At 43.5% G+C, this 22,561-nt stretch overlaps 1 protein-coding gene across 1 annotated transcript in view; it reads right to left on the bottom strand.

Moving 5' to 3' along the window:
• Nucleotides 1-22,561, bottom strand: part of LOC111954585 (estrogen-related receptor gamma) — a 40,926-nt gene that overhangs the window by 2,432 nt on the left and 15,933 nt on the right. Inside the window, exons 3-7 of the mRNA XM_023974431.2 lie at nt 22,397-22,554; nt 21,570-21,686; nt 14,892-15,002; nt 14,001-14,183; nt 50-319 (exon numbers count right to left, since the gene is read on the bottom strand). Of these exons, the coding sequence (XP_023830199.1) occupies nt 50-319; nt 14,001-14,183; nt 14,892-15,002; nt 21,570-21,686; nt 22,397-22,554 (839 nt within the window). The remainder of the gene's footprint in view (nt 1-49; nt 320-14,000; nt 14,184-14,891; nt 15,003-21,569; nt 21,687-22,396; nt 22,555-22,561) is intronic.

Here is a 22,561-nt window from a genome sequence, read left to right as displayed (position 1 = left end):
TACATGCCTAACTCAACCTCAATTACACCAACACAGTGAAGTTCCATACCTGAGTTAGCCAGTGAGATTGCCTTGAGGACAACAAACTCCTCCTTGTCAATCCTCATGGCTTTGTATTTCTTCACCAGCTGCAGTATGGTGTTGTTTAGGTCCAGTACACCTGCCAGTTTGGACTGCTCCTCATCCATGATGTAGTCCTCAGCATACACCAGCTTATCCTCTAGGGCCAGCGAGCGAAACACCACACGCAGGATCAGAATCTCCATCCATCCACTCTGCAGTAGACTCATCTGGTCTGCCAGCGAGAGCAAGGGGAAACCTGAAGAAAGGGGGATGGAGGAGAGATGTAGAGTTTTTAGTTTTAGCTAGGTCTAATTAGGGAGGCCAAAGAGGGGAAGGACAATTTTAAAGACATATATTCATCGAAAAGATACAACCCAAAAATAAAAACATTGGCATTTGAAAATAGAATTGTGATGCTTTTAGTCAGAATGGCTGGACCCATTGGAATTATTAGACCAAGGTCAACCGAAGGGTCATTGGATGAGGGGTCAGTTGAGGCTAGAGGGGCGGAGGCAGCGGTGTGGAACAGTTGAATAGTGAAAGCCCATAAGTTGTCAATCCAATAAGACACTCCCTTTGACAAACAGATACACCCCCATGTGAGCATGATTAGATCCACTCAATCTGTAGTCTCCTCACAACCCACACACACCCACACACACACACACACACACACACACACACACCCCACACACCACACCACACACACACCACACACACACACACAACACACACACACACACACACACACACACACACACACACACACAGCATAATTAAAAACCAGAAGATTCGTTTTACAGAATGGAGGGAAAGGAAGAGGAGGAGGGGAAGGCTTTTTCTTCTTTTTTTTACACCATCAGTGATTCTTATCAGGGTCGGGTGCTTTTACAATTGCCATGTGGAAGCCTGTGGCTCCCGCTCCTCTCTTATCTCTCCCAGATTGATTGGAACGCTGTCTGCAGACTCTTTCATTGGTTGATAGGGATCAGCATTCCGGTACAGAACTATCGCTCAGCAGAGGAGAAGGAGAAGCATTGTGTGAGTCTGTGTGTGTGTCGTTGTCTTTGAGGACACCTCTACATGGACACACACAAGGGGACACATAAAGGAGCATCAGAGACGTCCTCTGTCCCGCAGAGACAAGACAAAGCCGGCAGAGACAAAGAGGTTCTCTTACTTAACCCAGAGCAGTTAGTCCATGGGATGTCATTCTCAACGCTGTAGTTAAGGGTTAGGGTATGAGGAGCGCTTGGAACAATGATACAGGCGTACAGGCTTCAATTTGAGAGGGTTATCTGGGCTGGAAGGATTCAGCTGTGCCCCTACAGAAACACACACATAATAACTTCACAGCCAGCTTACAGCAGCCTAAAAAAGGCCAAAGTGTGGTGTGAGAGAGGGTCTTAAGCCAAGCTCATCTTCTCCCAGCATAGCCCTCAGACAGAATCAACGTCAGTCTCCATGACAGGACCAGACAGGGGAAGGGGCGGGGGGGACAGGGTGCTGAGTGGCCGAGCTGGACTAACCTCCCCCAGGGCAGTAGCAAAGACAGCCTGGGCCCCTCTGCCAGGACACTGGTTCCYCCAGCCATGGGCCGCAGCCTGCCACTCAAACAGAGCTGATGTGACACCCCCATTACGGTGCTACCAGGGGTCTAGAGCTGAGACTACTTTCTCTCTCTTTCTCTGTCCCTCATCACTCTGTCCTTATCTACTGTATCTCTCTTCCCCTCTCGCAACATCTCGCTGACTCTATCTCTCTCTCTTGCCTTCTTGCTCATTCGCTATCGGCCTCCCACTCGCTCATCCTCAGTTTCTCTCTCTCGCTCTCTCTCAGTTTCTCTCTCTCCATTATCCCCTCAAGTGGGTCCCTGGTGTGTCTGTGTCGGTGGTTGTTTCCCATGGCTGCTCCACTCCTCCAGACAGACAAACACTCCACTGGCAAAGGGCTACAAATACACACATCCATGTGACTGACTAGGTTAGACTCCCACTCTGACAGTAAACACTGGTGACAAGCAGAGAAGAAGAGTTTCAAGGCATTCAGGAGGGGAACGCTTTGTTGCTCTTCGTTCTTTGAGAACGAAGAAAGTGCTGCATAGGGAAAGACACACGCAGCACACACACACACACACACAACACACACACACACACACACACACACACACACACACACACACACACACACACCACACACACACACACACACACACACACACACACACACACACACACACACACACACACACACACACACACACACACACCTGCTTAGGCAGCGTTGTTGTGTAAGCATTACTGGACAAGCGTTAACAAAAACACAGGTGTTTCCCTGGTGATGTTTTGGGTGTGAACAGGACATTAACTGCTGATAGAGCCAAAATACTTTCTACTGAGTGAGAGAGAGAAAAGCTTGGGGAAAGAGATACTGGATATATGTGATCGAATTCAGGACCGCGGCATTTGACGCCATTTCCTACTTCACAGTAGGGATGTTAATTATATATAGAGTACTAGTCAAAACTTTGGACATACCTACTCATTCCAGCATATTTCTTAATTTTTACTATTTTCTGCAATTTAGAATAATAACACATATGGAATCATGAGTAACCAAAAAAGTGTTAAACAAATCAAAATATATTTGATATTTGAGATTCTTCAAAGTAGCCACCCTTTGCCTTGATGACAGCTTTGCACACTCTTGGTGTAACATGTGCGCTGAGAGTCAGAAAGTTCAGGTAGTGATGGTTTAATAAATAAACACAACTAAATACAAACAAGAAACACAAACAACACACAGACATGACACCGGAACAGAAGGAACCAAAGGGACTGACATATATAGGAAAGGTAATCAGGGAAGTGATGGAGTCCAGGTGAGTCTGATGACGCGCAGGTGCGCATAACGATGGTGACAGGTATGCGCCATAACAAGCAGCCTGGTGACCTAGAGGCCGGAGAGGGAGCACACGTGACACTTGACATTCTCTCAACCAGCTTCATGAGGTAGTCACCTGGTATGCATTTCAATTAACAGGTGCGCCTTGTTAAAAGTTAATTTGTGGAATTWATTTCCTTCTTAATGCATTTGAGCCAATCAGTTGTGTTGTCACAAGGTAGCTACTTTGAAGAATTTAAAATATAAAGTATATTTTGATTTGTTCAACCGTTTTTTGGTTACTACATGATTCCATATGTGTTATTTCATAGCTTTGATGTCTTCACTATTATTCTACAATGTAGAACATAGTAAAAATAAATAAAACCCTTGAATGTGTAGGTGTGTCCAATCTTTTGACTGGTCCTGTATATATAATTTCTGACATAAATGTTTTCTTGAAAATGTGAACATTCCTATGCCTTAATTACAGACTTGTATGGGATCCATAAATGTGAATCAAAATGCCTAGCTAGACCTAGTAAATAGCCTAGTTTAGCCAAGGAGAAAGCACCGAGCTACAGTATATCGGGAGAAAGGCAGGATCCATGATTAGCTGAGATAATGGAGGGGGATATTAGACAGACTACTTTCTGGATGACAATGCCATGCTCACTCATGTGTTTACATGTGAAATCTTAAAGAGATGGGTGGGGCTATGGCTTAAGAGGGTATGAATGATCCTGAATGGGCGGAAACAAAGAAGGGCTCTCTAGAAAACGTGAAAATCATTCAAGGGCAATTTGTCTCCTACTTGTCTCAAAAGTGCGATAACAAGTTTAGCTCATTTAYATTTCCCCCCTCAACTGCAGTGTATGATATACCATTTTGAAGCTCTGAGTTTGTACTTTTATAAAATGTTACAAATAAAAGGCAATCTAGAAAATTCGACATACATGTAAGTTCACCTTCCTGAATTGAGCCACATATGGCCATATCTACCTCCACTGCTCTCTACTTGGCTGTCATCTTTCTGGGGAAAGTCATTCGATTTCTAAATGCTTGTGTACCTTGACAAATTATGTAACAGTACTTACGTAAGGAAATTCAACTGGAAAATGAAACATACCTAAAATATATTAAAAGGGATCTGACATTGTTTGCCCAACAGAGGCAGGACAGTTAGACAGTTATCTGAGCCTGACTGTCACCATGGGTGTAGTTGTGGGAGGGGCTAGTTTTCCCAGTTAGCCCAGATCAACACAGCTGGCCGACGCCCAAGGGCCTTTCCAAAACAAAGACTTACCAAACCGAGAGAGAGAGAGAGACAGAGAGAGAGAGAGAGAGAGAGAGAGAGCGAGAGAGACATAGAGAGAGACAGCGAGAGAGAGAGAGACATAGAGAGAGAGAGACAGAGACAAATGTAAATATACATAAATAAAGTGACAGAGAGAGAGACTAGGGGTCTCTCACAAGGTCATCCATGTATCCACAATGTACATGTATACTCTACATCAAATCAGAGGGGAGGAGAGACAGACAGAGATTTGCAGCAATATTTGTGAACTGTTGCCACAAGAAAAGGGCAACCGAAAGAGCACAAACACCATTAGAAATACAAACTGTATTTAACCGTTTATTTATTTTCCCTTTCATTTACATTACATTTAAGTCATTTAGCAGACGCTCTTATCCAGAGCGACTTACAAATTGGAAAGTTCATACATATTCATCCTGGTCCCCCCGTGGGGAATGAACCCACAACCCTGGCTTTGCAAGCGCCATGCTCTACCAACTGAGCCACACGGGACTTCATAATTCAATTATTTGCACATTGTTACAACATTGTACAGTCCCACATTTTGTTAYGTTAAAGCTTATTCTAAAATTAATTCAATAGTTTTTTTCCCTCATCAATCTACACACAATAGCCCTTAATGACAAAGCAAAAACAGATTTTTAGACATTTTTGCAAATGTATTGAAAATAAAAAATGGAAATATCACATTTACACAAGTATTCAGACCCTTTACTCAGTACTCTGTTGAAGCACCTTTGGCAGCGATTACAGCCTCGAGTCTTCTTGGGTATGACGCTACAAGCTTGACACACATGTATCTGGGGAGTTTCTCCCATTCTTCTCAAGCTCTGTCAAGATCCTCTCAAGCTCTGTCGGGTTGGATGGGGAGCATTGCTGCACAGCTATTTTCAGGTCTCTCCAGAGATGTTAGATTGGGTTCAAGTCTGGGCTCTGGCTGGGCCACTCAAGGACATTCAGAGACTTGTCCCGAAGCCACTCCTGCATTGTCTTGGCTGTGTGCTTAGGGTCGTTGTCCTTTTGGAAGGTAAACCTTTGCCCCAGTCTGAGGTTCTGAGCACTCTGGAGCAGGTTTTCATCAAGGATCTCTCTGTGATTTGCTCTGTTCATCTTTCCCTCGATCCTGACTAGTCGCCCAGTCCCTGCCGGTGAAAAACATCCCCACAGCATGATGCTGCCACCACCATGCTTCACCGTAGGGATGGTGCCAGGTTTCCTCGAGATGTGACACTTGGCATTTATGTCAAAGAGTTCAATCTTAGTTTCATCAGACCAGAGAATCTTGTTTCTCACGGGAGTCTTTAGGTGCCTTTTGGCAAACTCCAAGTGGGGTGGAGTGCTGCAGAGATGGCTGTCCTTCTGGAAGGTTCTCCAATCTCCACAGAGGTACTCTCGAGCTCTGTCAGAGTCACGTCCCTGACCAAGGCCCTTCTCCCCCGATTGCTCAGTTTGTTCGGGCAGCCAGTTCTAAGAAGAGTATTGGTGGTTCCAAACGTCATCCATTTAAGAATGTGTTCTTGGGTTCTTGGGGACCTTAAATGCTGCATAAATGTTTTGGTATCCTTCCCCAGATTTGTGCCTCGACACAATCCTGTCTCGGAGCTCAACGGACAATTCCTTCGACCTCATTACTTTTTGCTCTGACATGCATTGTCAACTGTGGGACCTTATATAGACAGGTGTGTGCCTTGATGACAACGTTGCACACTCTTGGCATTCTCTCAACCAGCTTCATGAGGTAGTCACCTGGTATGCATTTCAATTAACAGGTGCGCCTTTCTGTCCTTCTTAATGCGTTTTAGCCAATCAGTTGTGTTGTCACAACGTAGGGGTGGTATACAGAAGATAGCCTTATTTGGTAAAAGACCAAGTCCATATTATGGCAAGAACAGCTCAAATAAGCAAAGAGAAACGAAAGTCCATCATTACTTTAAGACATGATGGTCAGTCAATCTGGAAAATGTCTATTACTTTGAAAGTTTCTTCAAGTGCAGTCGCAAAAACCATCAAGCGCTATGATGAACTGGCTCTCATGAGACCGCTACAGGAAAGGAAGACCCATAGTTACCTCTGCTGCAGAGGATAAGTTCATTAGAGTTACCAGCCTCAGAAATTGCAGCCCAAATAAATGCTTCACAGAGTTCAAGCAACAGACACATCTCAACATCAACTGTTCAGAGGAGACTGTGTGAATCAGGCCTTCATGGTCAAATTGCTGCAAAGAAACCACTACTAAGGACACCAATAAGAAGAAGAGACTTGCTTGGGCCAAGAAACACAAGCAATTGACATTAGACCAGTGGAAATCTGTCCTTTTTGGTTTTTGGTTCCAACTGCCGTGTCTTTGTGAGACGCAGAGTAAGTGAATAGATTATCTCCTCATGTGTGGTTCCCACCATGAAGCATGGACGAGGAGGTGTGATGGTGTGGGGGTGCTTTGATGGTGACATTGTCAGTGATTTATTTAGAGTTGAACACACACTTAACCAACATGGCTAGCACAGCATTCTGCAGCAATACGCCATCCCATCTGGTTTGCGCTTAGTGGTACTATTGTTTGTTTTTCAACAGAGCAATAACCCAAAACACACCTCCAGGCTGTGTAAGGGCTATTTGACCAAGAAAGAGAGTGACTGAGTGCTGCATCAGACGACCTGGCCTCCACAATCACCTGACCTTAACCCAATTGAGATGGTTTGGGATGAGTTGGTCCGCAGAGTGAAGGAAAAGCAGCCAACAAGTGCTCAGCATATGTGGAAACGCCTTCAAGACTGTTGAAAAGCATTCCAGGTGAAACTGTTTGAGAGAATGCCAAGAGTGTGCAAAGCTGTCATCAAGGCAAAGGGTGGCTACTTTGAAGAATCTAAAATACAGTTGAAGTCGGAAGTTCACATACACCTTAGTCAAATACATTTAAACTCAGTTTTTCACAATTCCTGACATTTAATCCTAGTAAAAAATCCCTGTCTTGGGTCAGTTAGGATCACCACTTTTTTTAAAGAATGTGACATGTCAGAATAATAGTAGATAATTATTTATTTCAGCTTTTATTTCTATCATCACATTCCCAGTGGGTTAGAGGTTTACATACACTATATCAGTATTTGGTAGCATTGCCTTTAAATTGTTTAACTTGGGTCAAACGTTTCGGGTGGCCAACAAGGGTGTAGGGAGCCAGTCTGTTTTGATTTCAGTTTAGGTGTTATGAAGGAACGTATAACATTCTTCCAAAATAATTCTCTCCATGACCTTGAATTGGTGGAGCTTTGTTAAGTCTCTAATATGTTCAACCATGTTTCATCAGTTATTTCAATGTTAAGTTCCTCCTCCTATTTCTTTTTAATATAGTTTGTAGAATGTTTCTAGAGATTTGAAATAGTTTTTTTGTTACTCCCCAAGTTGTATGCGTTAGTGAATACTTGGATTAATTTTGGAGGTGCTCGAGGGTCAGTCACTTTTATCTCCCTTAAGAAATAGTGTCGATCTTGTAGGTATCTGTAAAAATCTTGTTTATCCAAGCCATGCTTTTTACTTAGGTCCTGAAAGTTATCTAGGTCCCCATTCCTTATAATTGTACTGAATGATGTGATGCCTTTCTGCGTCCATTGTTTAAATCTGCTGTCCTGAGTTGCAGGGATGAAGCTGGGGTCGTATGCAGGCCAACTCAGCAGTTTGATCTCTCTGTCTAAATTATTTTGCTYAACTACCCTAAACCATGTCTTCAGAGAGAAATTAATCCACAGATTTTGTCTATTGTATATTTCTATTACCATGTCCTTATTTCCCAAAACTGACTGTATGGGTGTCTCTGTCAAAGTAGTCTCCATGTCTTTCCATTTGGATTCGTATTCTGAATTGCACCAACACACCAGAGGTCTCAATTGGGCTGACACATAACAATATTTTAGGTTTGGTACGGCCATACCCCCACAATTTCTTGGTAATTGTAATGTTGTATATCTAATTATTGGTCTCTTACTGTTCCAGATAAACCTTGATATCCGTTTATCACTAAACTGTTTAGGYGGGATTTCTATGGGCAGTGATTGGAACAAATACAGTAACCTTGGCAGGATGTTCATTTGGATTGTTTCAATTCTACTACTAAGATCTGCGGGAAGTGAATTCCACCTGTCCAGGTCATCATATATTTTCTTGTTGATGTGGTCATAATTCATGCAATAAAGTTTGGCTGTATCTTTTGGTAGATATACTCCAAGATATTTAATGGATGAAGAGGTCCAGTGGAAGTTATACCTGCTCTTCAGCTCTTCCTGTGGGGTATAATTATATACTAGGCCTTGGGTCTTKTGTACGTTAAGCACATACTCTGAATATGTTCCAAATGTTTGTAAAACATCCATCAATCTAGGTACACTTGAGCCTGGGTCTTTAAGGAATAACAGAACGTCATCAGCATACATGCATATCTTATGTTCACTGCCTCTTATTGTTATTCCCTCTAAGGTTGGGTCCTGTCTTATTGCCTGTGCTAATGGTTCGAGGTACAAGGAGAAGAGYGYGGGTGGAACATTACAGCCTTTTCTTGCCCCTCGCTCTAATTTTATCGTTCGTGTCAAATGTCCATTTATCTTTATTCTAGCGGTCGGACATGAATACAGTGTTTTGATGCACTGTATCAAAATGGTATTCTGTGCTTGTTGTTTCCTGAGTCTCCATGCTAGTAATTTGGTTGCCTTTGAGCCTGCTTCATAATATTGTTGTTTCAGGAACCTAAGCTTTTTCTCTACTTCTTCTCTATAAATCTGGTCAATTTCCTGTTTTACCTTTTGAATCTCTGGTAATATAAGARGGTCTTTCTATTGACTATGAAATCGTTCTAAGTTTCTTAAGGTTTCCTGTAATTTCAGCAGTTTCTGTCCTTTAATCTTTTTCTTGAGAGATGATGTGGCTATGATCTTTCCTCTAATAACCGCCTTAGCTGCATCCCACAATGTAGCAGGAGATACTTCCCCATTATCATTATTCTCCAGATAGATGTTCAATTCTGTCTTTATTGATTCCTTGAATGCTGGATCATTCAGCATGCTTGTATTAAGTCTCCATATAGTATTTATTGGATTGCTATCAATGTGTAGAGTAAGGTAAACTCCATTATGATCTGATAAGTCGCTCTGCCCGATCCTACAATCCTTAAGCCTGTGTCTATCTGCACTGTACATAAAAAAGTAGTCTAACCTGGAGTATTCAGTGTGGCGGGCTGAGTAAAAAGTATATTCCTTATCGGTCTTGTGGGTGTCACGCCATACATCGAGCAGTCCTAGATCCTACAGTATCCTATTGATCTTTTTAGCAACTAGACTAATTTTCCTATTTTGATTTGTGCTGTCCAATTTTGAGTTTAGAATTGTGTTAAAATCCCCTCCACAGATAAGAGTGCCAGTGGTTTCTGTGGCAATTAAATCAAACACCTTCCCGTAGAAGACCATGTCACTCCCTGGGGGTGCGTATACATTAAATAATGTAACTTCCTTGTTATCCAGTTTACATTTAACAAGTATAAATCTACCCTCCTTGTCTTTTATTTCTGACACAAACTCAAAATTAACTGAATTTGGGATCAAGATTGCAACTCCCCTTCTACCCATTTTGTAAGAAGAAAAAAAGTGTTCCTATATCCCATTTTCTTGAGTTTCTCGTGTTCAGGTGTGGATAAGTGAGTTTCCTGCCAGAATAGTATGTCAACTCTCTCCCGTTTCATCTTTGCTATTACCTTACTTCTCTTGGTGGCACTCCCCAGTCCGTTTACATTGAGACTTATGACCTTAAATTCCCCATGATGCATCGATATAAATAAATAACACTGTGCACCATATCTGCCTGCTTATCATGAACCTAAAAATGAACGAAAATTCAAGAACGATAATAAAGTAAACCAAAGTGGGAAAATACTTTGGTATTTGGACTCCCATGTCAGAGGACTGTCTCTTGCCTCTGGGGTTTGAGGGGATGAGCCTGTCCGCAGGATGGGCCCCTCGCTCAGATATGAAAATRCGTGACGTAGTCACAAACAAGACCTGGTGGAACCGAAAATAATAAGGCGCCTATTTCGTCGCTTATACACATCGGTTAATTACAAGTGAAAACTATATCGGTCATGCGTGCATATCATGAATCCTCCCCTTGATATGCCCTTCTGTCGCCCCGTTGTCAATGTGTCATTAATCCTTAGCTAATATATATGTTATTAACGTGACGCTACTTAGTGTGTTCATAAAGAACACATACTTTTGGCTACTCACCCTTGTTCAGCATTGGGGGAAAATAGGGGAGATATTTTACCTWTTGCAATGTCAACCGTAACAACCCAAAATCTTAACAGCTCGCGGTAACTATTAATTCTGTTAAATCCGATTCAGTGTCTTACTTCTTCCCGTTGGAAATGCCTGAGTCTCTCTCGGATGTGAACGTCCTCTCGCCCAGATGGTTTCCCTCTTTCTCCATGACCCTGCTTGTCGACAACGATCCATGGGAGAGCCTGCTCGAGTTTTTCCGCTGGTGATGTCGCCTTTCTCCTGGTGGTATACTCCACTGGGAAGCCCCTTGACTTCAGGTCCTCAGCCGCCTCGTCTGCATGCTCGTATGTAACCGGGCCATTTTCCAGAAATACCCGCATTTTTGCCGGGTATGGTGTTTGGAAGCGAATACCCTTCTCTTTAAGTGCTTTCTTAATGGGGGTGTATTCTTTCCTTCTTTTCAGTATCTCTCCCACGTAGTCATGATCAAAGAAAACTCGTTGGCCTTGGAAGCTAACAGGCTTTTTCCAGGTTGCATGTAAGACTTTCTCTTTGACTGAGAGTTTTAGGAACCGTACGACTATGGATCTTGGTGTGGCGCCGCTGGGGGGGTTTGAGGCCAGAGCTCGGTGTGCTCTCTCGATTCGCAGGTCAGTGCTGTCTTCAAGTATGTCCTTGAATCGACCCTCCACGAATTTGGGCATAGAGTCTTTTTCTGCGCCCTCTACTACGTTATAAAGTCTAATGTTGTTTCGACGTGAGAAACCTTCGAGTTCTGTCACTCTTGCCTGTAGTGCGTGTTGGGTTTTCAGTGACTGTTCAAGATCCGTATTTCCTTGACTGCGAAGTTCCATGTGTACGTTTCCCAATGCACTGTTCTGCGTCCCCCATTCTTGTAGATATGCTGTGAAGTTCAAATGTGTTTTCTTCAAGTTTCTGGTTAATGTCCTTCTTGAACTCATTTAGTTATTTTCTTACATCTTCTGGAAGTTCCTCTCGTAAGCCTGTGTGTGCGCCTCGCGCAATTCCTCCTTCATCACCTCATGAAATGAGGGTTCTTTTGCTGCTGCCATCTTATTTGCGCTAGCATTAGCCATCTCGGGTTCATCGACGATTATATCTTCTGCTGTCTTGTTATGGGCTGTTGTTGTAGCTCCGCAACCTTTTCCTATTTTCCCCTTTTCCATTTTGCGTAAATTATTATAATGCTCAGAGTAAATACTTGAATTTAGGGGGGGAAATACCCAACCGATGTGCAGTATGAAAAACTAGGCAGCCATTTCCTAAGTTGCGTCACCGGACGGATCGGAAATAGATACTTTTGTTCCTGTTTCCTCCAGCATCTTCACAAGGTCCTTTGCTGTTGTTCTGGGATTGATTTGCACTTTTCACACCAAAGTACATTAATCTCTAGGAGACAGAACGTGTCTCCTTCCTGAGCAGTATGACGGCTGCGTCGTCCCATGGTGTTTATACTTGCGTACTATTGTTTGTGCAGATGAACGTGGTACGTTCAGGCGTTTGGAAATTGCTCCCAAGGATGAATCAGACTTGTGGAGGTCTACAATATTTTTGGCTGATTTCTTTTGATTTTCCCATGATGTCAAGCAAAGAGGCACTGAGATTGAAGGTAGGCCTTGAAATACATCCACAGGTACACCTCCAATTGACTCAAAATGATGCCAAAACTATATTTTGTTAACAAGAAATTTGTGAAGTGGTTGAAAAACGCGTTTTAATGACTCCAACCTAAGTATATGTAAACTTCCGACTTCAACTGTATAACATATATTTTTATTTGTTTAACACTTTTTTGGTTACTACATAATTCCATTTGTGTTATTTTATAGCAAGCTTTTATTGTCTATTCCACTTGCTTTGGCAATGTAAACACACGTTTCCCATGCTAATAAAGTCCTTTGAATTGAAATTAATTGAATTGAATTCAGAGACAGAGACAGACAGAGAGAGAAACCAGGGGGCTGTCACAAGCTCAACCATGGATCCACAGAGTGGAATGCAAACTAAACGAAGGGGCTGAAGATATATGGCCTCTTTCCTCTTTATCTTCACCATCAGTGTGTGTGTCCGATGGTTCATATGTGTGGTCAATACATAACTAAACCATAGCTTAATCTTAATAGGCTTAAACAGCTTCCCTTGCTTCCAACGCTTCCATCCAGGAGAGCCCTAATCCTGAAGTTCAGCTTCTTTTGGTTCCAACACTCCCATCCAGGACAACACTAATCTAGATGTTCAGCTTCTCTTACTTCCAACGCTTCCATCCAGGAGAGCCCTAATCTAGAAGTTCAGCTTCTCTTGGTTCCAATGCTTCCATCCAGGACAACACTAATCTAGATGTTCAGCTTCTCTTGCTTCCAATGCTCCCATCCAGGAGAGCCCTAATCCTGAAGTTCTCTCTAAAGACTTCTCTTAGCAGCGGGGGGAATATCCTTTGGGACGAAGGGCAGAAACATTAAGGGGGTAATTCAGACCCAAGTTGAGCAGGCGTAAGTGGAACTTAATTCCAGTTGTGTGCACTTTTCTCTCTCCACATATTCTGACCTTGAATTTAAGCATGAGAATAGCATGCTATTCACCCGCTATTCATTTGGGGTGGAGATTTAAGAAATGAAGGTCTGGCGGAGGTGTGTCTACAGATACGCTGTGTTCTGACCTTGACCTAATTCCCTAATAATTCCACCACCTTCACACGTGAGGAAACCATGAATAAGGTCTATCGAACCTGCCGGTTCCAAGTGGAAAAAGCATCTACTATCTTTTTTTCTGATATGATCTCCATGCACTGTAATTTATACATTGATAAGGGCTATCGATAAGAGCTAGGTAAATGAGTAATCCATTTGGAGAAAGGGACTGTAAATACACATAGCAATTGTTTTATCCTATTTTTCCTTATGATCCCTGGAGACAAATGTGAACCCAGTCGTATKGAAGCAAACTGAAAATCATAACAACATTACATGTTTTGTGGCCTCTTTTCCACAGTGACGTCTGGCCCGAAGAGTATTTAAGAGTATTTTTGTCAAACAGATGGCGACACTGCCACATTAAGGTTTTGAAGGAAACTACTGCTAATACCTTCAGGTAGCACTAGACTCTGGCGCATGTTCAAGTATCACATTCTTACCTTTGCTTAGCAGACCACAGACACACAAACCACAAACAACACACACAACACACACACACACACACACACAACACCACACACACACACACACACACACACACACACACACACACACACACACACACACACACACACACACACACACACACACACACACACACACACACACACTGTTTCTAGGCTAAAGTCTTAATCCAACACAGGGCGCAACAATCTCCACTCTGAGCTGATGAGAGTCTTATTGAAAATGATGTGTGTTTATGCCCGTGTGTGTGTGTGTTTGTGTGTGTGTGTATACCTATGTACGTGTGTCTGTGTGTTTTCCTACCTGGGATGTGTTTGGCCCAGCCGATGTTGACCACCAGTTCGCGGTCGGCAAGGTCACAAAGTGTGGTCAGGGCTTTGATGTCACTGTCGGGGACGGTGGGGTCCGGCATGGCAAAGATACTCTCTGGTTCAGCCACCAGCAGGAGAGAGACCACCTTATTCTCTGCCAGACCACCTAGAGGAACTGAAAGACAGAGACAGAGAGAGAGAGAGATTGAAAATATACTTTATTAATATCTAAACGCACAAATGTGAGAATGTCATTAGAGACAAAGACAGTGAGAGCAAGCGAGAGAGTACAAAAGAAAGAAAGGGAGAGTGTGTTTTATTTTCTTGAAAGTACTACTTAAGTAGTTTTTTGTACTTTACATTACTATTTATATTTCTGACAACTTATACTTTTACTCCACATACACTTTTTACTCCATACATTTTCCCTGACACCAGAAAGTACTTGTTACATTTTGAATGCTTAGCAGGACAGGAAAATGATCAAATTCACACAATTATCAAGAAAACATCCCTGGTCATCCCTACTGCTTCTGATCTGGCAGACTCACTTAACACACGCTTCATTTGAAAATGATGTCTGAGTGTTGGAGTGTGCCCCTGGCAATCGCTCAATTTAAATAAACAAGGAAATTATGCTGTCTGGTTTACTTAAAATAAGGAATTTGAAATGATTCATACTTTTACTTTTGTTACTTAAGTATATTTTAGCAATTACATTTACTGTTGATACTTAAGTATATTTCAAACCAAATACTTTTAGACTTTTACTSAAGTAGTATTTTACTGGGTGACATTCACTTTTACTTGAGTAATTTTCTTATTTTATCTTTACTTTTACTCAAGTATGACAATAGGGTGCTCTTCAGCCCCTGATTCTTACATGTTCTCTTCTGTGGCAGGCCGTGTTGAGGGTTGAGGTAGGGGCTGTTCTCAGAGTCTATCCTTCTCTTGTACTTCTGTCTGCCCCCACGGACCCGGTCCAGACGCACACCTGAGTGAGACAAAGGGAGAGAGAGCGAGAGAGAGAGAGACACACACACATTTAGGTACATTTAACACACACACACAAATGTACAGTCGTGGCCAAAAGTTTTGAGAATGACACAAATATTAATTTTCACAAAGTCTGCTGCCTCAGTTTGTATGATGGCAATTTGCATATACTCCAGAATGTTATGAAGAGTGATCAGATGAATTGCAATTAATTGCAAAGTCCCTCTGCCATGCAAATTAACTGAATCCCCCAAAAACCTTTCCACTGCATTTCAGCCCTCCCACAAAAGGACCAGCTTTGACATCATGCCAGTGATTCTCTCGTTAACACAGGTGTGAGTTTGACGAGGACAAGGCTGGAGATCACTCTGTCATGCTGATTGAGTTCGAATACCAGACTGGGAAGCTTCAAAAGGAGGTGGTGCTTGGAATCATTTTCTTCCTTCTGTCAATCATGGTTACCTGCAAGGAAACACGTGCCGTCATCATTGCTTTGCATAAAAAGGGCTTCACAGGCAAGGATATTGCTGCCAGTAAGATTGCACCTAAATCAACCATTTATCGGATCATCAAGAAACTTCAAAGAGAGCGCGTTCAATTTGTTGTGAAGAAGCTTCAGGGCGCCCAAGAAAGTCCAGCAAGCGCCAGGACCGTCTCCTAAAGTTGATTCAGCTGCGGATCGGGCACCTCCAGTACAGAGCCTTGCTCAGGAATGGCAGCAGGCAGGTGTGAGTGCATCTGCACGCACAGTGAGGCGAAGACTTTTGGAGGATGGCCTGGTGTCAAGAAGGGCAGCAAGAAGCCACTTCTCTCCAGGAAAAACATCAGGGACAGACTGATATTCTGCAAAAAAGGACAGGGATTGGACTGCTGAGGACTGGGGTAAAGTCATTTTCTCTGATGAATCCCCTTTCCGATTGTTTGGGGCATCCGGGGAAAAAAGTTTGTCCGGAGAAGACAAGGTGAGCGCTACCATCAGTCCTGTGTCATGCCAACAGTAAAGCATCCTGAGACCATTCATGTGTGGGGTTGCTTCTCAGCAAAGGGAGGGGCTCACTCACAATTTTGCCTAAGAACACAGCCATGAATAAAGAATGGTACCAACACATCCTCCGAGGGCAACTTCTCCCAACCATCCAGGAACAGTTTTGGTGATGAACAATGCCTTTCCAGCATGATGGAGCACCTGCCCATAAGGCAATAAGATAACTAAGGTGGCTCGGGACAAACATTGATATTTTTGGGTGCTATGGCCAGGAAACACCCGACCTTAACGCATTGAGAACTTGTGGTCAAATCCTCAAGAGGCGGGGTGGACAAACAAAAACCCACAAATTCTTGACAAACTCCCAAGCATTATTATGCAAGAATGGGCTGCCATCAGTCAGGATGTGGCCCAGAAGTTAATTGACAGCATGCCAGGACGGATTGCAGAGGTCTTGAAAAAGAAGGGTCAACACTGCAAATATTGACTCTTTGCATCAACTTCATGTAATTGTCAATAAAAGCCTTTGACACTTATGAAATGCTTGTAATTATACTTCAGTGTTTCATAGTAACATCTGACAAAAGTATCTAAAGACAATGAAGCAGCAAACTTTGTGGAAATTAATATTTGTGTMATTCTCAAAACTTTTGGCCACGACTGTACACTAAAACACAGTACTCCTGTTTAGCAGACTACCCTAATGTCAAAACCAGGAGAGTGATGCACTATTCAAGTTCATTTGATTGACATTTCTCCCTCGTGACATCTCTAAGATTATAGGGAGCCTTAGAGAGAAGTCACATTGCTGGCATAGCAACATCAACCCTGTAACACAATATGTTACAGGGTCATCTTAACAAGCTCAGCGGTAACCTTATCGCCATGGAGATGAGGAGCTAACAGCAAGGTTAKGGGGTAAGAAGGGAAACATGGTGGGGGCTGGTCACAGCGGTCCCTTTACATACACACACCAACACACACGGACATGCACATACATGCACATACGCACAGTTCAAGTTTCAAATGTTTTATGTCACGTTCACTAGTACAGGGAATTTCCTTTCTTGCTTGCTCTTTCCCAACAATGCAGTGGTACTATAAAAAAAAAAGTAAGGTAGAACAAAAACACACGAGAAATAGAAAGAAGAAGAACACGAGAAAGTAAGTAAGCTATATACAGGATCAGTTCCAGGGTCAGTGCCAATACCATACTCACATTCCACCATCCAGTGATACCCTATACGCCTCCAAAGAGAATCTTGACTTGAGAGAGCTTTTATTAGCATGAGGGGTAAGGGTTAGGGTTGAGGTTAGGGTTAGGGTTAGGGTTAGGGTTAGGGTTAGGATTGAGGTTAGGGTTAGGGTTAGGGTTAGGGTTGAGGTTAGGGTTACGGTTGAGGCTAGAGTTAGGTTTGAGCCAGGATATGGACGTGAAGCTAGAATTAGGGTTGAGGCTAGAGCTAGGGTTGAGGCTAGAGTTAGGTTTGAGCCAGGATATGGACGTGAAGCTAGAGTTAGGGTTGAGGCTAGAGCTAGGGTTGAGGCTAGAGTTAGGTTTGAGGCTAGAGTTAGTGTTGAAGCTAGAGTTAGAGTTGAGGCTAGAGTTAGGGTTGAGGCTAGAGTTAGGGTTGAGGCTAGAGTTAGGGTTGGGCTAAAGAGTTAGGGTTGAGGCTAGAGTTAGGGTTGAGTCTAGAAGTTTAAGGGTTGAGGCTTAGGAGGTTAGGGTTGGGGCTAAGAGTTAGGAGTTTTGAGCTAGAGTTAGAGTTAGGGTTAGAGTAGGTTGGGGCTAGAGTTAGGCTTGAGGCTAGAGTTAGAGTTGAGGTTAGAGTAGGCTTGAGGATCTAGAGTTAGGGTTTGGGGCTAGAGTTAGAGTTGAGGTTAGAGTTAGGGTTGGGGCTAGAGTTAGGGTTGAGGTTAGAGTTAGGGTTGAGGCTAGAGTTAGAGTTGAGGCTAGGAGTTAGGGTTGAGGTTAGAGTTAGGCTTGAGGTTAAAGTTAGGGTTGAGGTTAAGTTTGGGTTGGGTTGGGGCTAGAGTTATAGGGTTGAGGCTAGGGTCAAGGGTTTCATATTCCTAACAAATCATAGTCCCTCAATAGTAAGATAAGAGGGGCGAGGGTTAATAGGGGTGAGGAGGGGTATTAAGGATTGGACACGGAGGCCTGAGGAGATGAGAGGGTATTAGGAGGATTGGACAGGATGGGTAAGCTAGGACCCTGGACTTTTAGTGATGTCAGTCCTTCCACTGTGGTCGGAACCAGTCTGGATAAGTCTAACGGTTGGCAGGAGCTCCAGTTTGAAGTTTGTGCAGGTGATGAGTGTGTGTGTAGGGAGGATTTCACTGTGTTGTCACACATTGGATTATATGAAAGCAAAGGAGCATAGGTGTATTAAAGGCAGTAAGGTTTGTTCTGTCTGTCGTCCGCCCTGCCGTCTGTCGTGTGTGTGTGTGTGTGTGGTGTGTGTGTGTGTGTGTGTGTGTGTGTGTGTGTGTGGTGTGTGTGTGTGGTGTGTGGTGTGTGTGTGTGTGTGTGTGTGTGTGTGTGTGTGTGTGTGTGTGTGTGTGTGTGTGTGTGTGTGTGGTATGATGGAGGTCAAAGAGTTACTCATAGGCATCTGAGCTAAGTGTAACTCTTCAGAGAGGAATGTGCTGACAACCAAAGGGACAAGAATAGCTCTGGAGGATAACAGTGTACACACACACACACACACACACACACACACACACACACACACACACACACACACACACACACACACACACACACACACACACAAGACACACACACAAACACACACAACACACACACAACACACACACACACACACACACACACACACAACAGACACACACAGACACAGAAAAACAGACACAGACACAGACACAAATCACAAACACAACACACACACACAGACATACACACACACACACACACACACACCTCTCTGTGTCGGAGAGATCTGAGGGTTCCGATAAGGTGGCGGGTGTTGGGTCACCCCCCCTCCCCCCTCTGCCCTCACTCCTGTTTGAAATCCCCCTGCACCTTTCGAAGGGGGCTTTACACATTCCCAAAACACACCCAACGGGATCAAGAGCACGGATATCCACTGAGCACAAGAGAACTGACCTGGATCGTCATTCTACATGACATCATTTCCCCTGGGAGAGACCTGACACATAGCCATCTGCATGTACTGTATGTGTAGTAGCTAAGCCACTGACAGGCGACTATCCTAAGCTGCCTCGGATAATGGTCTGATGTCAACGAATGCCCTTACTTATTAGCCTACTGCAAGCTTGTTAGTCAGGCACTGGGTCATGAAAGGATGTCAAAAGCTCTTATTCTTTAAAGAGATAAACAAACTAAAGAATGGAGCTATTTTTGTGTATATAATAAGACCTTACCTAATAAAATTAAAAATCTACTCATTCTATTTCAACAGTGTGCCCAAAACTTATATTAAGTCTTCCATGTGATTAGTGCTATGTGATATGATTAGCTGTCATATCCTCGTCGACACACAAGGAAAAACCTGATAGATGCACACTGCTCAGGGGAGACAGTATGCATAAAGTCATTTTTCTGATTCAACCACATGAGGTAAGAACTGTGTTCCAAGTAGTGGAACAATTAGAATGTTTGTTAGTCCACTGCCCTACTGAATTGTGAAACAGAACACTGATTCCGTGCTCAATCCAAYTTTATTCAGGTCTCCATTCTAGACCAAGGGTCTCTGTCCTTTAGCTGTGTGTTGTGCTGACATGGACCTCTCTCTCTGTTATAAGTCACACCACCCTGTCTCTACCTTTACTGCAGCCCCCCAGAGGAAGAGGGGCGTTACCAGGCACGATGAGGCACGTTGCGAGAACTGCTACCAGGGGGGTTACGACGGGAGTTACGAGGTGCGGTTCACATTTCATGGAGGTCCAGAAATCCCACAAGGCATCTGGAGGAATTTACGAGGGGGTGGGGGGTGAATTGCTATAGGAGCCAGAACTGGGTGCTGGAGATGCCCTTCCCCTATTAAAAATAAGCTAATTAAAAAAGGAGACACACACACACACAAGGGCTGACTATAGACAGATGCTGGATCTTCTCACCCTGGTTGAGGGGCTGATTAAATCAAAGCTGGTGAGCTGAAGGGGGAGGGAGCAGGTAGCAGTAAACTCTCGTTCCTTCTCTCTCTCTATCTCTCTCCTCTCTCTTTCTCTCTCTCCTTTTGATAAACAGCTGTCGGTTGCTCACACGCGGCCTTCAATAAGTGGTTCATACAGTGAAGCTTTGCCTTTTTGGGTCTCTTCTATTTTTGGCCAACAATATGTCACCGGCAGCCACACACTCCATGAGACCGCTGCCCCAGACACTCACCATAAAACTCTCCAGAGACTCTAGGGGCTAAAGATGTAGAATGTAAGATATGTCTGTTGTTCCAGATCATCTATTTCTATTCTGCGCATGTGTGAGTAGTGTGACACATCGGAAAAGAGACTGTATGTCTGAGAGAAAGAGGATAAAGACATGTTCACACACACATACTCTGGCAGATAGCCATTTTCTATTTCGGAGGTACCGTGACCAGTAGCGTCCTATAAAGATACTGGGCATTGTTCTGCTAACACCATACATGAAAACTGAGCAGTAATGCTAGCAGGCACTAAGGGGCTGGACCTGTTAAACAGGCAAAGGGATTACATTTCCCTCTGAAGTTAAGACAACAGGTCTCCATATGTTAGCAAATCTATTTGTGTAGAGGGAGTCTGGATCCACAAAGATATTCTAGATCTTGATTTGTAGTTCTTCTTCATTGAATTAAAACACTGTTATAGTACTGAACAGATAAAGATCCACTGGGATACAGAAACATTATGAACACCTGCTCTTTCCATGACATAGACTGACCAGGTGAATCTAGGGGAAAAATATGATCCCTTATTGATGTCGATTGTTAAATCCACTTCAATCAGTTTAGATGAAGGGGAGGAGACAGGTTAAAGAAGGATTTTTAAGCCTCGAGACAATTGAGACATGGATTGTGTACACTGAGTATATCAAACATTTGGAACACCTTCCTAATATTGAGTTTCACCCCCCTCCCCCACTTTGCCCTCAGAACAGCCTCAATTTGTCAGGGCATGGACTATACAAGGTGTCAAAAGTGTTCCACAGGGATGCTGGCCCATGTTGACTCCAATGCTTCCCACAGTTGTGTCAAGTTGGCTGGATGTTCTTTGGGTGGTGGAACATTCTTGACACACACGGGAAAGTGTTGAGAGTGAAAACCCCAGCACCATTGCAGTTCTTTATACACTAAAATCGGTGCACCTGGCACCTACTCCCATACCCCGTTCAAAGGCACTTAAATCGTTTGTCTTGCCCATTCACCCTCTGAATGGCACACACACACAATCCATGTCTCAATTGTCTCAAGGCTTAACATTTTTTCTTTAACCTGTCTCCTCCCCTTCATCTACACTAATTGAAGTGGAATTAACAAGCTTTTCTACGCTCAGTTTATTTTTAAAGGTACATAGAGGAGTACATTTATTTGGCTTTGAGGAGTAGAGAAGTTCCTTCCTCACCTTCTCTCATCATGCCCACGTTGAGACACTTCATGAAGCGACAGGCCTGGCACGACTTCCTCCTCCGCTTGGTGATCTCACACTCACTGGTGGCCGGGCAGCTGTACTCAATGTTACCTGTGGGTGGGAAAGAAAGGAGAGGGGGGATAGATAGAGAGAAATATAGAGAAACATGTAAAGACAGAGAGGTGAGAGGTAGCGAGGGAGAGATGGAGAGACAAAAATACAGTCAAGAAATGGGACAATTTTGTCTGTCACTTCTAAAACCTTTCATTCAACCACTCAAAAACAAACAAGATGCTGAAAAGACACAGGAAACTCCAACGAGGAAAAGTATGAATATTTCCTGGAAGTTAGCTAATCAGCAGCACTCTGAGCTGCCACATCCTATTAAAATCAGGACGCATCTGATCACCTGATCTAATATAATAAAATGATCTGACAGACATCCAGGTATGAACTTTGAGCCTGGGTATGTCTATTTGCATGCGGAGGAGGCTTAAGGAGCCTAAACTACACGAGGGACTTGACCCTGGTACAGGCACAGTCACAGACAATCACGTTAAAACACCCACACAACATGCTGCAAACATATGGATGAGACACACATACAAACACACACTGTAAGGAAACCTGTAAGCTTGCGTCCTTAGAGTTGATCAGGTGTTGATACTAAAACAGGAACTAGGAACTTATCAGCCTACTGGAGGTTTACCAGTACAAAGCCATACACCTCTGGTGTCTGTCCATATATACTGTAACACACGTGGGCACTTCAGGTGAACTCTTAACCCCAGTGTTCATGTGAATTATTGTAAGTGTCTTACCCTGGATGGTCCTCTTGAAGAAAGCCTTGCAGGCCTCACAGGAGGCCACTCCGTAGTGGTACCCTGACCCCACATCTCCACACACCAGACACAGCCTCTTAGCCACAGAATCCAGCAAGAACTCACACTTCACCTGGCCATCCTCACCACCAAACCGCCTGATGG

Source organism: Salvelinus sp. IW2-2015, linkage group LG28 (genome assembly GCF_002910315.2).
Source record: "Salvelinus sp. IW2-2015 linkage group LG28, ASM291031v2, whole genome shotgun sequence".
Classification (NCBI taxonomy): domain Eukaryota; kingdom Metazoa; phylum Chordata; class Actinopteri; order Salmoniformes; family Salmonidae; genus Salvelinus; species Salvelinus sp. IW2-2015.
This window is presented reverse-complemented; position numbering and strand designations above follow the sequence as displayed.